At 44.3% G+C, this 15650-nt stretch overlaps 1 protein-coding gene across 1 annotated transcript in view; it reads right to left on the reverse strand.

Moving 5' to 3' along the window:
- The window catches only part of LOC102191766 (core histone macro-H2A.2), a 53481-nt gene that overhangs the window by 8928 nt on the left and 28903 nt on the right, over positions 1-15650 (reverse strand). Inside the window, exons 3-7 of the mRNA XM_018042509.1 lie at positions 8746-8852; positions 7282-7479; positions 5615-5725; positions 4118-4217; positions 276-365 (exon numbers count right to left, since the gene is read on the reverse strand). Of these exons, the coding sequence (XP_017897998.1) occupies positions 276-365; positions 4118-4217; positions 5615-5725; positions 7282-7479; positions 8746-8852 (606 nt within the window). The remainder of the gene's footprint in view (positions 1-275; positions 366-4117; positions 4218-5614; positions 5726-7281; positions 7480-8745; positions 8853-15650) is intronic.

Below are 15650 nucleotides of genomic sequence, written 5' to 3' on the forward strand. Positions count from 1 at the left end.
TGTCATGCATTTTTTGCACACACAGAAAGTTACCCAGCCGTTCTAGACCGGTTTTGGGTGAGCTGATGATGCCAATTGGCCCGAACTATCCAGACACTTTATAGTCCCCATGGTGTATGAAATGATCAATGTGGGCCTGCTCAAATTATCTGAGAGATGCTAAAAACGCCTTCCTGACTGGTTGTGGCCTGTTTTGCTCTGTGAACTGAATGTGTGTGAAGCATGTCCTGCTAGAGGGGAAGGTGGCTGGGGACGTGACCCAATTCCACACTTACCTTCAGCTACTTCCAAAGGGCCCTGGGACTTGCGAAGCTCCTTTACTGTTTCCAAGAACTCCTTGCCCCCAGCCTTTTCCAAGGCCTTACCTGTGAAGGACAATAGCGGAAAGCCATTGTGGTTGCCCTTTTCAAAGCCATTAATTTACACTGGGTAACAGTTTTACTACGTCTTAAAAAAGTGCTTAGAAAGTAGCAATCAACTTTCGCAGTTAAATCCTGGTTTCCGGGCTTCCCTGGTGGTCCAGCACTTAAGAATCTGCCTGCCAAAACAGGGGACAAGGGTTCAATCCCTGGTCCGGGAAGACCCCACATGCTGCGTGACAACTAAACCCATGAACCGCAACTACTGAGCCGGTGCTCCAGAGCTGATGAGCTGTAACTACTGAAGCCCACGCGTCTGGAACCTGTGCTCTGTGACAAGAGAGTCACTGCAGTGAGACCTCCGTGTGCCCCAGCTAGAGCGCGGCCGCCACTCTCTGCAACTAGAGAAAGCAACATGCAGCAACAAAGACCTAGAACCGCCAAAAGTAAATCAACAAACTTCAAAAATTAAAAAATTAAATCCTGGTTGCCAGTGATCACTGGTGGCAGGGGTCCCTGTGCTTCTATCCAACAGTACTTAGATGCTAGCAAACTTTTTTTTTTTAAAGAATTATTTAATATTTTATTTCACTTACTATTGCTTCTAATGTATCATAGGAATTGTTTCCCCAAAATGTTAATCACAGCTGGATTGAAAGAATATTTGCAAAATACAGTAATGTTGTTTCTAACTGTACCACACTATAAGTCTCCTGGAGAGTCACAGGGGTTTGCTTTTGTGGAATGTGAAATGAGCACAAGGAGCAGAAGCTATTGAGGCAGGTCTAGGCCCTCAGTCAGAATAGGGAAGAGGCAAAGAAGCTGCTCTGAAGATGCAGAATGCCTCGCTCCCAAATTAGAAATTTTAAAAATGGCCCAGAAAGACAACAATAAAAAAGAAGCCTCAGAAGTTTGCGAAGAGGGAATTTCGTGGTGGTCCCGTGGTTAGGGCTTGGCACTTTCACTGCCGGAGCCCGTGGTGTGGCAAAAAAAAAAAAAAAAAACCAAACCAAAACCAAAAGTATTCTGCGAAAACAAAAGTATTTATAACTTTAAGGTTTAGGGTTAGATAAATAAGGTTTTCTTTTTTTTCAACTTATGTCTTTATTTCTTAACTTGATATTTTATTTAGAAGAAGAAGTCTCCACTGTAGAGGAAAAGGATACTGGAGATAAAAAAGACTGATCCCTCTTGAAAGCAAAAAGGAAGCATAAGAAAAAACAGAAGGAGAGTCGTAAAATGGGAGAAGTTATCCCAGTATGAGTGCTATCAGAGTAAGTCAGTGGTACAAGTTATATTGTTGGCTATCGCCACAAACTCTTCAAAGGACCTTTTTAGAGGTTGATTTGTTCATAAAGCAGTCTCAATGACATGAACTCTTAATGATCTTTTTAAAAAATTAAGGACTCAGAACCTCCACTGGGTTTGGGATCTGACCTTGAGTTTTTGTTCCAATTCTAGTGTTTTTTTCTATTCTACTATCACCCACTACTTAAAAATAGAGCTATCTTTATTGTTTTCCTGATATAAAAATGCAAATACTGTAGAAATGAAAAAGAAGGTAAAACTTTAAAAAATAAACTTATTTTATTTGTGAGAAGCTGCTGCTGCTGCTGCCAAGTCGCTTCAGTTGTGTCCGATTCTGTGTGACCCCATAGACGGCAACCCACCAGGCTCCCCCGTCCCTGGGATTCTCCAGGCAAGAACACTGGAGCGGGTTGCCATTTCCTCCTCCAATACATGAAAGTGAAAAGTGAAAGTGAAGTCGCTCAGTCGTGTTCGACTCTTAGCGACCCCATGGACTGCACCCCACCAGGCTCCTCCATCCATGGGATTTTCCAGGCAAGAGTACTGGAGTGGGGTGCCATTGCCTTCTCTGTGTGAGAAGCTAGGACACACTTAAGTGTTAATCGCCCAGTTGTGTCTGATTCTTTGTGACACAGTAACCCGCCAGTCTCCTCGGTTCATGGAATTCTCCCAGCAAGAATCTTGGAGTGGGGTTGCCATTTCCTTCTCCAGGGGATCTTCCCGACTCAGGGATCAAACTAGGGCCTCCTGCATTGCAGGGAGATTCTTTACCAACTGAGCCACTGCTGCTGCTGCTGCTGCTAAGTTGCTTCAGTCGTGTCCGACTCTGTGTGACCCCAGAGACAGCAGCCCACCAGGCTCCCCTGTCCCTGGGATTCTCCAGGCAAGAACACTGGAGTGGGTTGCCGTTTCCTTCTCCAATGCATGTAAGTGAAAAGTGAAAGTGAAGTCGCTCGGTCGTGTCCTAGGACACACTTCAGGCAGAGCTCCAGATTAAGGCCACTAGGGAGAGGCTTTCCAAACGCAGTGAGTTGAGGGCAGTTGGTAGAGCCTGGGCTGGGTTTGAGGTGTGGAGGAGTTGTCACCATCTCTATGCGCAAGAGAAACCCTGTTTCTCTGTAATACTAGTTTTTGTTGTTTGTTTTTTGTGTTTTCTCCCACCCAGTGCTATCGTATCTCCATTTCAGCAAAGCAAGTGGCCTCTGATGCCAAGGGGGACACACAGGTGAGCCCGGCAGCCTGGGGCCCCTGGTGCTGCCATTCAGGGCTGAGCTACTAGTATCCACTCCAAATCACCTACCTCAGGAGCAAGTCCTGTATCCCAGGAACAAAACCTTTTCTTTACTCATTTCTGTCTTGTAAAAATGGGTGAGATGGTGACCATTTAGTTGCCATCTTATTTCTAGTGTCTGGAAGCTTACCTTCCTAGGTTCCTCCGCCTAGCCTGGTCCCACTGGTGGGACAGGGGGCAATCCACTGGTGAAATAATTCAGTGTATAGCCTTACAGACAGCCTAACTTGTTCCAGATGTCAATTTCCTTTTTACCAGTGGTGTTCTCAATACTGCAGCTTAAAACACATGCACAGGTTTACCCAAAACAAGCACAACAATACTTAGAGCAACACTGCTCATTATAGCCCATGTTGGAACGGCCCCGGTGCCACCAGGGGTACACTGGATCAACAAACTGTTATATTCCTACAACGGAACACTGCACAGAAAGACAACGAATGAACTACAACCAAGCTCAACAACACGCGTGGGTTTCACAAAGCTGAGCTAAAGGCGCCAGACACAAAAGGAGACGTACTGCACGACTTCTATAAAATCTAAAACAGATGAGGCCCCCCCTATGCTATTAGAAGACAGGATAGCGGTAGGGACTTCCCTGGTGGCCCAATGGTTGAGACTCTGTGCTTCCACTGTAGGGGGCGTGGGTTCAGTCCCTGGTGGGGGAACTAAGATCCTGCATGCTGTACAGAGCAGCCACAAACAAACAAATAAACAAAAAAACAGAGGACATCATAGTGGTTACCCTTGGAGAAAATGGTCCTGGGATGAGGGATGAAGGGGCCTTGTGGGGTGCTGGCAAGGTTCTGTTCCATGATCACGATGCTGGTGACACAGTTTTATTCATCAAGCTGTGCACTAATCATCTGTTTTTGTATGACACTTTAATAAAAATTTCAGAAATATATGCATATTAAAAAAATTAGTTTTTGATCCCTGGGTCAAACCTGGGTCTCCTGCATTGCAGGCAGGTTCTTTACTGTCTGAGGCCCCAGGGAAGTCCCAATACTTCAATGCTGTTCAGTTAAACACAACGGCAGAGTCTGATCGACAGGGTCCACCAAGCAGAGGCTCTCCAGCTGACAGAGACCAGCCTCACGAGAACTTGCCGGAACAGGAGCTATTCTAAGGCACGTCTCCTGAAGTCTTGGAACCTTACCTATATCTTCCTTGAGGTCAATCTCGGCTGTGGTCGGGTGGACGATGCCCTCCACTCTCATGGAGCCAATATGGCTGATGTCACTCTGGGTCAAGGACAGCTGCATTGGGAAGAGAAGATGGAGAGTTGGGCGAGTAAGTCCTCCGGAAGACCTTCATATCTGTGCGTTCTTTCACTGACTGCCAACAGAAACGGCTCTACGTGGAACAGCCATCTCAGGTTTCCCTGGTGTGTGGTTTCCAGTAGGCTCTTTTGAGCTCAGTGGATTTGATATTCACCCTGAGGTTAGCAACACGCAACAAATCTGCCTCCTCTTCCAGGAACAGGAATGGGATCTCCCTTCCTTTTCTTCTCCCTATAAATTATGTCCTCATTTCTCTTCTGGGTGGTCTTGGTGTTTGATGTTGTAGTTTCTGAGTAGCTCCTGCAAGAAGCTACTCAGTTCCCAGCATTCTTTTCAGAGCAGCACAGACCTCTGGGGACAGGGACGCAAAGCCAACCACTTCTGCGGGAGAGAAGTGATGGGTTCTGGGACTCTGACCTGCCCGTGTATGGCCACCTTGTCTTTTGGGGACCTTGGAGCCACACTTGTGAAATGCTGCCCTAGGGACGTGAACTCAGTGGAATGGAAACCATTCTCCATCATCTTCCCACCTGAGCAAGAACTTCTTGCTCCCCTATTTAAGTGAGAGAAAGCGAATCATCTCATAACCACGGACAGCCCCTAGAGCAGACATAACTTCCACTCTTTGCTCCCCTGCTTTCATCAGTGATAAATTAGTAACCTGCCACTTTCATGCGCTTCTCAAAACATGCTCTTGCCAATGGCTTCAAAAGAGGTTTTACCACTGACAGGCTGCAAACATTCGCTACCTGAGATATGATTAACTAACTCTTTCTACACGTGTCTTATTGCAGCCCCAGTTGACTCAGTAGATAAATTGTCTGTTATGCTTGTGGGAATGAATTATCTGCATGTTTGGCGGGGGCTGCTGTTGTGCTGCTGAAAACTGTTGAAATGTATAACCCAGTTTGTTTTCTTTCTGAAGCCTAGAAAGGCAAGCAGACTGAATTATTGGCAAATAATTCACTTCTAACACCAGGGATATTCAGGGAACATATCTTTCCATTTTCTTTTCATGATAAATTACATCACACCATGTAAAGCAGGCCTCCCAAAGGCTGGTTGAGAAAGTTAGCCCTGGATTTGTTTTTGGTGAGCACAGGAATAACTGGGACATGGGAAGCAGAAAGACACTGAGCAGAAAGATCCACTGGCTGACCAATGTCAGCATAAACAATTCTCAGCGCTAAAGAGCTTGTTTATCCTCACAATGCAGACATTGCCATAGCTTTTCAATTTAAAAATGAATACAAGACCAGAGTGAAAGTTATATCAGGGAAGGAATGGATGAAGGTGGCATCATTGCTTGTAAACAGTAGGTTATAAAAGTGCAGTCGTGCTTTATGGCAGCACATTACAAGTTTCTTTATTACCTTCTGCCCTAGCACAAGGCTCTTAGAAGACAGGATCGTGAATCCATCCCCTGGCCCGTCTTCAGAGGTGGAATTTGAAGTCCCTTCTTTATCGCTGTCCTTTGGTTTGGACTGTTGGTAGAAACCAGAAGGACAGATGAGAAATCATCCAGAAAAAGCCCAAAGTGGCTTTTAAGTCTTTCCCTTGGTAACCACCCCGTTGTATATAAAAGGAAGTGGTCAGGTGTTAGGTTCTACTGTTTTTGATGGAGGGAAGCAAGGGATACCAACCTGGGGAAAAAAGAATACTACAAAAAATAAAGTGTATTTAAGGGATTCTTCGGAGAAGGCAATGGCAACCCACTCCAGTACTCTTGCCTGGAAATCCCATGGACGGAAGAGCCTGGTAGGCTGCAGGCCATGGGATCTCGAGGAGTCAGACACGACTAAGCGACTTCACTTTCACTTTTCACTTTCATGCACTGGAGAAGGAAATGGCACCCACTTCAGTGTTCTTGCCTGGAGAACCACAGGGACGGTGGAGCCTGGTGGGCTGCCATCTATGGGGTCGCACAGAGTCGGACACGACTGAAGCGACTTAGCACCAGCAGCAAGGGATTCTTATGCATCCACAGTCCTTACTCAAACCTGGACACAGGTATGTTATTCTTGCTCTTTTCAACACCTGCACCTCATGGAGGCTGGGGTCATTCATAGTACACTGTTCAATCTCCCTTCTCCCCAGGACTCCCTGGGGCACAGCGGCCGAGAAATGAACTCTTTTGTCATCTTTTTAGTCATCACAGAGGTCCGAGGAATGAAAACTTGAAACCCCCAGAGCAGTGCTGTCCAACAGAACTTCCTTCCCTCATGGTAATGTTCTACCTTTGTGCTGCTTGGTACTGTCAAGCATGTGAATTGCGGCTGGAGCAACCAAGGAACTGAGTTTTATTTCATTTTAATTAATTTAAATTCAAATGTAAATAGCCAAATGTCGCTAGTAGTTGCTGTACTGGGCAGCATATGAAAAATATGACTCCACGAATGGTATCTCTGAGTTATAGCTACGTAGCATATCAGGTTATTCAAACACCTGAAATGCCAGTGGCTGAACTTGGATGACTCTCTGTGGAAGGCTAGAGATGTGTCAGCATGACACATGGGGGAGGTGGGAAGTAGTGTTCCAGGCCAGCATCTCTCACCGAAGATTTTGGTGGGGGCAGTGGAAGGGGTCCGGAAACGTGAAAACCACCATGTTTTGGGGTTGGAAATCTCTAGTAGACCCTGCATGATTATCTGAGCTGGTCTCAAAGACTCTTTATTTATTTTAAAGATTTTTTTGGATGTAGCTAATTTTTAAATTCTTTATTGAATTTGTTACAGTATTGCTTCTGCTTTTATGTTTTGATTTTTTTGGCTTCCAGGCATATGGGATCTTAGCTTCCCGGCTAGGGATGGGTCGAACCCACACGCCCCTGAAGTGGAAGGTGAAGTCTTAACCACTGGGCTGCCAAGAAGTCCCCTCTTTGTTCTTTTTCACAGACATTCCTATCATTTCCTCCCCCCACCCACCCACGGAGGCAAGTCCCCAGTCCTTTGGAGATGCTGGCAACATCCTCCTCTTTGGATGGTTCAACTTCCCTCCGGTTCTGTGAGTGTCTGGGGCTCACAGGTACCACTAGGCTTACCTTTTTGGATGTCCGTGGTTTGGCAGCCTTCGATTTCTTTCCCCCCTTCTTTCCTGACGTGGCCTTCCTTCCTCTTTTCTCTGGGGGAGGGGAGAGGATGGTTTCTGACTTGCCTTTGGTCCCTCGCTTTTTGGCCAGCAGTTCAGGGTGGATTCTGGGCAGGACGCCTCCGCTGGCGATGGTGACTCCTTTTAGCAGCTGAAGAGAGACGATGTGTGAGCTCAGACAGCAAAGAGCATGTTGGTTCTGGATTGAAAATGATTCTAACTGTTGGCAAAGAAAGTGTTAAATCTGGTCTCTGCTTTCCAAAGAAACTGCAGGATACACGAGATTTAACTGGTTTTCCCTGTTTCACGGGTAGGGCTTTTCTCTGTAGGTATCAAGGCAATCCACAATTTTGTATGGAAAAAAAAACAAGCAAAGTGAAATGAAAGCGTAGACAGGGTGGAACCAGGGATGTTGCCCAGAGCTCAGAAATTCCAGACATAACAGAGGATAAAGAGCTTCAGACGTAGGAGCACAGCTTGACAAAATGGGGTTCAAAGGTTAATGCAAGGGCTAGACTCAGTTAACAACCTTCCTCACTCCTTTGATCATGCATTCCATCAGTAAAATATGTTTGGCCATGCACCTCCCAATGGATATCTGTTTACTCTAACTAATCGACATGAACTGCTACACTAATGCATTTTGCACATTCTATAGCAGGGCCACTCCAAGTGTGGTCTGCAACCAGGGCCCGTCCATAAGCTATTATTACCCATCTGTGGCAAAAGCGGTACAGAAATCATGAGGAAGCGTCTCATAAGTTGATAGAGTTATTGTTTATCTATTGGATCTAGTAACAACAAAATTGTAGCTGGTAGTTTGTATATTTTTGTCTTTTAATTTTTCTAGTAATTACTTTTCATTTTATTTTTGGAAATTATCAGTTCATGTTGGATTGGAAATAGGCACTGATTCTTAGCCACAAACAGGTTGAAAAAATAAGACCAGAAAACAAATATAAATGAAAGTTCTTATACTATCTACCTGCTACCTCGCACATCTTCCGTGGGGGGAATGAAGGTGGGAATTTACTTGATTTTGCAATCAGTTTTAAAGTATAAAGGGTTAGTTTTGATAATAGAAAGAAGGACACTTCTGCCCTCATCAGAATAAATCATCAACAAAGACTGGGTGAGGAGACTGTATAGAGAAGAACACGTGTGTACCGCACCTCCCCTAGCAACACACAGAGCTTGCTTTTAAAGAGGAAGCGAAGCTCTGGCAAGATTCAGAATATATAATGGAGTCTATTCCAGAGACAATTTTATTTTGAATCTCAGTCCTATACTATCTGAATGTTTCAGTGTAGATGTAACTGGGCACTACAGCAGGAAGGATTTCTAACCAGCTGGGTCCACAAGCAGTAATGTGTTTGGCAAATCCATTTGGTGGCTGGTGTCAGTGCTTCAGACGTACCTGGTTGAGCTCCTCGTCATTGGCAACAGCCAGCAGGATGTGTCTTGGGGCTATCCGGGCCTTCTTGTTGTCCCTTGCTGCATTCCCAGCCAATTCTAGAATTTCCGCTGAAATTTCAAGGGAGTGTTAATAGGCAATCATAGAATGGGGTCTGAGCTTTCCAAAGCTTTTCTTTGGAAATGGTCTTTGAGTTTGATCACTTTTACTCATTTGCGATTTTTATGTCTGGGGCTAGAAAGAAATCCAGAAAACTGAAAAGTACTCAGGTCATAGACATGTAAGGTATTTTAGAAAGACCTGATATATGATCCTGTGGCAGTCTTCTAGCTGTCCCTTGACATTAATTCTCCCCCATCTTTCTTAGCGGTAGACCTCTGATTTTTTGCTGAGCCCATAATCACAGGAATGAAGACAGTATTCCCCAGTCTCCCTTGTTGATAAATGTGGTCATGTGACAAAGATCTGGTCGTGTTGCATGGTACTTCTGGGAAGTATCCGTCAATGAAAGGACAGTGCTCTTCTTCCCTCTTTACCGGCAGACTGAGGACACGATGGCTGGAATTTGAGCAGCCACCTTTGTCCAAGAGTAAGAAGTGGATTACAGAGCAACAAGATAGAAGGAACCAGAATCTCTTATGACCGTGGAGCCTCCTTGTCTTCTATAGACTTCTTTTGTATGAGAGAAAAAGAAACTGTCTTTTTAAAGCCACATTCAGCAGAAAGAAGGTGAAGTCGCTCAGTCGTGTCCGACTCTTTGCTACCCCATGGAGTATAGCCCACCAGGTTCCTCTCCATGGGATTTTCCAGGCAAGAACACTGGAGTGGGTTGCCATTTCCTTCATCCAAGGGATCTTTCCAACCCAGGGATCGAACCCAGCTCTCCCGCATTGCAGGCAGATGTTTTAACCTCTGAGCTACCAGGGAAGCCCACACTGAGCAGAAGTTAACCCTTATTAAAACACAACTCTAATATAAAACCCTAGTTTCTTTCACTGTGCAGCCATTTCTGAGGAGAGCTGAGACCCCTTTCAGAATCTCCTTCCTCTTCACTTGATGCCCCTGGTCCCTTATGTCCTAAAGGAAAGTGGATAGAAAGAACTGATTTATACTCGGGGGTGAGGAACTATTTAACCTAAAAGGTGAACTCCTAACGGGAATACCTTCGAGACCTAGGAAGGGAGCTTTGTTGGGCCCCAGGGGTTTTTCACATATCCCTCAGGACCTAACCATGGCTCTGACTTCAGCAAACGTATCATTTGATAAATGTGAAAAAGTTTAAAGAAAAGAATATCCCTAAAAGTATTTCACATACTATCAAAATTTTGGAGTCAAAATTTAAAAAAATCCATAGAATTGGTTTATACTCCTGAATGCTTTCTCCTTCCACCTTTGTTTTATTTATTTTTTTAATTCTTTCTCAATTTTAGAAGAATGTTTTGCTAAATCAAATTTGTCTGCCTTCAAAAGTATGAATGAGCCTGTAAAAAAAATTCCTTCCCTAGGAAGAATTCCTTCCCTAGCGAAAAAGGCAAAGTGCCAATGTGTTATATGTGGGGGTGGGGGGAACCGTATGTGCATGAATGTGTTGTAACGTATGTATGTGTCCAGGTGTGTGTGTACGTGTGTGTTGAGGGGATTTGCTGGTACAATGGCATATATACTAAGCCCTAAAATTAACAGACAATTTTGCATGAGTCTATACAATCAACCCAATTTCAAATAAAACAACATATGCAATTGCCATCATTCATAAAATCTATGGCAATAAAATAAAAAGTTGGCATAAATACGCCATATTAACTAAGCAAATGTGATTAACAAAAAATTAGAATAAAATACGCATTAGAGTTAAATATTTATATGGCATTTCCATAATGAAAAGCGCTAAATCACTGCAAATTCTTCTCACATCTTTTCCAGGTTATTAAGCAAGGAATATGGTGTTTACCAACAATTCATTTACACAGTCACGGCGTTTTCTGAATCAAAGATTGAGGAACCGCGGTTTGAAAAATATGAGCAGGCTTGTTGGGAATGGAACACAAGAGCATTTGAAATGAATGCCATATTAGATATCTAACATGGTTTGCTGCCTTCAGATTGTTGCCCAACTTTTCTTTCTTTTAAAAAGGGTGCCCAATGGGGCTTCCCTGGTGGCTCAGTGGTAAAGAATCTTTCTGCCAGTGCAGGAGACTCTAGTTCGAACCCTGGTCAGGGAAGATTCCACATGCCGCGGAGCAACTAAGCCTGTGAGCCACAACTCTTAAGCCTGGCCTCTAGAGCCCGAGAACCACAACTATTGAGCTCATGTGCTACAACTACTGAAGCTCGAGTGCCCTAAAGCCTGTGCTCCAAAACAAGAGAAGCCACCACAATGAGAAGCCGTGCATTGCAAAAGAAGAGTAGTTCCTGCTCGCCACAACTAGAGAAAAGCCCACTCAGAAGACTCAGCACAGCCAAAGAAATCAATCAATCAAATTATACAAATGGGAACGCATCAAAAGAGGTGTCATTGTAAAGTCTTCACAAATAGCTTGTGTTATGACTCTAGGCTGAAATGTATAGCACCCCACTGAGCACAATTAAAAGGACTTTCCTATACCTGCTGATACCAGGGGCCCCAAACCTGGGAGGAAGGAGCGCTCCACTCACCCCTTTGTCTAGATGGTGGAAATGGGCCTCTGAGTTTTAAGCTTCTGAAAAGATGAATTACTTTTAGCATCAGGGACCGTAACTGTCCTGCCTCTGTCACCAGCATTTAGAGGAAGCAGTTAAGGATCCTCTCCAGGGTTCATCAAATTAACCATCAGTATGAGAGGCAGGGCTAATGGGAAGCTTGCAGCCCATGCTTGCAGCCTTTAGGAAGCCCCTAAAGGTCAGGTTATTTTCAGCTTGACAGACAGATGCAAAGACTGGATTCTCAAAGGGAAAATCTGCCCTCATCGTACACGGCCACAGGAAGAGGCTAAAGGCAGCAATTTGTTAGAAGGCACAATGCAGGCCCACGGGTGAGGCTGGCCCGTGTGCAGCTGGGCTCTTGGACTAACTCTTCCGAAATAATTTATAGGGAGGAAGAGCTTGATCAGGTGCTCGAGTGCGAAAGCAGAGGTAGAACTTTTTCTTTTTAAAGAGAAAAAAAAAGAATACACAGCAGAAAATCTAGACCTAGAAGTTCTTTTCTCTGTTGGATGTTTAGCCTAAGCATTCCTTGGGGCAGATTTCACCATTTAAATGTTTGAAATAACGTTAATCATTATTAATATTTTTGAATGTTGTTATGACAAATATATTCATGTCAACTATAAAAGTTTGCTACACTCCTGAGTGGTTTTATTGATTTTGGGAATACAAGTATCCTTGTGCGAACTGGCAGTCGATACAAAAACTGAATTTATATGGCACACAATGTTTCACTGCAAATTTTGTGGGAAGATCATAATTTGTTAAGTGGTGGAGACTTCCATGGAAGTCTGGAAATTTCTACAGCAAACCGCTCACTTCTCACAAGTCACACTTCCAGTCACAGTAACCATCTGGAATACAACTGATAGTAAAAAGAATGATTTCTTAGCCAAAAAGGATGCAGGAAAGCTCATTACGCACATTATGCTTGGAAGAGCCCATGTCCTCTCATTCTGGACACAATCTAACCCAACAATGGACAGCTCAGCTCACAGGAGATGGGAAATACCAGAACGCGGGACCATCTCCTGCCCTCGCCTCTGCACGTTTATCCACCCGCCCACTAGGTGGCTGTGTCCCTGGTTTGGGTGCTCTGCTCTGCTCTGCTCAGGCTGTGCAGTCTTCTGGGGAAATCTCTCTCAGTCACAGCGCCCGCTTCCATCCTCCTTCCCATGTCACCAGATCTGTCCCTCCAGCCCTGCCATGATGTCACCTGGGTGTTCTGCAGGTAAATCAAACTCACCACATCCCCAAATCTAAATCATTCCCAGAAAGAGGCTCTTCCCATCACCCCTGGGACTGGCAGTTCCATCCACACACAGACCGGGAGTCATTCTCTATCCCTACCTCACTTTCTCCCTCTCTTCACTTGGCCTCATCAGTCTTACACACCTTTTCTCTTCTCCAAACTTATTGCCATTACCTGAGTTAAACCTCTCTTCTCCTCCAGCCCAGATAATTGTGGCGGCTGCCTAAGTGGTTTTCCTGTCCCTGGTTTTGTCTTCCTCTAGACCCATGCCAAAAAGGCCAGCACTGGCCGATGGCATCTTTGTGCAAATTAGAAAAAGATGCCCCTTCCTCAAGATGCTGGACTGCCCTGCTTTTGTTAGGACAAGACGCTCTACCGCCATCTGCTGGAAGTGTTCATAAGTTACAGTTCTTTGAGGTCTGTGATGCGAATGTTACTACCTTAAATGTATGTCCTTGGGCAGTGTACAACCTGCGCAACCACAGGTGTGATCCTGGCTGCCAAAGTGATCTTTTCAAAACCCAAATGTAAAAACTAAAAAAATCAATAGATTAAAAAAAAGTTTGGTGTTAAGTCAGTTCAGTTCAGTTCAGTCACTCAGTTGTGTCCGACTCGCTGCAACCCCACGGACTGCAGCATGCCAGGCTTTCCTGTCCATCAGCAACTCCCGGAGCTTGTGCAAACTCATGTCCATTGAGTCGGTGACGCCATCCAACCACTTCATCCTCTGTCGTTCCCTTCTCCTGCTGCCTTCAGTGTTTTCCATTATCAGGGTCTTTTCTAATGAGTCAGTTCTTCATATCAGGTGGCCAAAGTATCAGTCCTTCCAATGAATATTCAGGACTGATTTCCTTTAGGATGAACTGGTTGGATCTCTTTTCAGTCCAAGGGACTCTCAAGTCTTCTCCAACACCACAGTTCAAAAGCATCAATTCTTTGGTGCTCATCTTTCTTTATAGACCGACTCACATTCATACATGACTACTGGAAAAACCATAGCTTTGACTAGATGGACCTTTGTTGGCAAAGTAATGTCTCTCTTTTTTAATAAGCTGTCTAGGTTGGTCATAGCTTTTCTTCCAAGGAGCAAGCATCTTTTAATTTCATGGCTGCAGTCACCATCTGCAGTGATTTTGGAGCCCAAGAAAATAAAGTCTCTCACTGTTTCCATTGTTCCCTATCTATTTGCCATGAAGTGATGGGACCGGATGCCGTGATCTTCGTTTTTTAAATGTTGAATTTTAAGCCAGCTGTTTCACTCTCCTCTTTCACTTTCATCAAGAGACTCTTCAGTCCTTCGCTTTCTGCCATAAGGGTGGTGTCACCTGTGTATCTGAGGTGATATGTCTCAGATATCTCTCCCAGCAATCTTGATTTCAGCTTGTGTTTCATCCAGCTCAGCATTTCGCATGATGTACTCTGCATATAAGTTAAATAAGCAGGGTGACAATATACAGATTTGACGTACTCCTTTCCCGATTTGGAACCAGTTTGTTGTTCCATGTCTGGTTCTAACTGTTGCTTCTTGACCTGCATACACATTTCTCAGGAGGCAGGTAAGGTGGTCTGGTATTCCCATCTCTTGAAGAATTTTCCAGTTTGTTGTGATCCACACAGTCAAAGGCTTTGGTGTAGTCAATAAAGATGTTTTTCTTGAATTCTCTTGCTTTTTCTATGATCCAACGGATGTTGGTAATTTGATCTCCGGCTCCTCTGCCGTTTCTAAATCCAGCTTGAACATCTGGAGTTTCTCGATTCATGTACTGTTGAAGCCTGACTTGGGAGAATTTTGAGCATCACTTTGCTAGTGTGTGAGATGAGTACAATCGTGCGGTAGTTTGAACATTCTTTGGCATTGCCTTTCTTTTCTTTTTCTTTTTCTTTTTTTGGCATTGCCTTTCTTTTGGATTGGGTTGATTGCCATTCTTTCCCAGTCCTGTGGCCACTGCTGAGTTTTCCAAAGTTGTTGGCATATTGAGTTCAGCCCTTTAACAGCATCACTGTTTAGGATTGAAATAGTTCAACTGTGAGCGATTTCATCACCTCCACTAGCTTTGTTCATAGTGATGTTTCCTAAGGCCCACTTGACTTCGCATTCCAGTATGGCTGGCTCCAGGTGAGTGATCACACCATCGTGGTTATCTGGTCATTAAGATCTTTTTGGTATAGTTCTTCCATGTATTCTTCCCTGGTGGCTCAGAGGTTAAAGCATCTGCCTGCAACACGGGAGACCCGGGTTCGATCCCTGGGTCAGGAAGATCCCCTGGAGAAGGAAATGGCAACCCACTGCAGTACTCTTGCCTGGAAAATTTCATGGACAGAGGAGCCTTGTAGGCTATAGTCCAAGGGGTTGCAAAGAATCAGACACGACTGAGCGACTTCACTCACTTCACTCACTCCATGTATTCTTAGCACCTTCTGCCTCTGTTAGGTCCATACCATTTCTGTCCTTTATTGTGCTCATCTTTGCATGAAATGTTCCCTTGGTATCTCAGATTTACTTGAGGAGATCTCTAGTCTTTCCCATTCTATTGTTATCCTCTATTTCTTTGCATTGATCACTGAGGAGGGCTTTCTTATCTCTCCTGCTATGAATTAAATTTACCCATTGGTGTTAAATGGATAGACCCAATTGTCTGGAAATGATGTGTAAATGATAGGTTTCTCGGTTACATGAAGATTTCATGAAGTGCTCTCAAATTCAACCTTGTTTTTTTTTTTCCTTTGTCCATGCTGAGTGGCATGTGGGATCTTAGTTCTCCAACCTGGGATCGAACCCATGCTCTCTGCAGTGGAAGCATGAAGTTGTAACTACTGAACTGCCACGGAAGCCACTCAACCCTGTTTTAAGGCCTATTTGTCCAGTCAATTAAAAATAATTACAGAACATTTTCTCACCATAAAATGATTATAAATATCTTGATATCCATATCATGATATTTATTGCTGATGGATACAAAATTCTTTTCCAGAA

The sequence above is a fragment of the Capra hircus genome, chromosome 28 (assembly GCF_001704415.2).
Source record: "Capra hircus breed San Clemente chromosome 28, ASM170441v1, whole genome shotgun sequence".
In the NCBI taxonomy this organism is placed as follows: Eukaryota; Metazoa; Chordata; class Mammalia; order Artiodactyla; family Bovidae; genus Capra; species Capra hircus.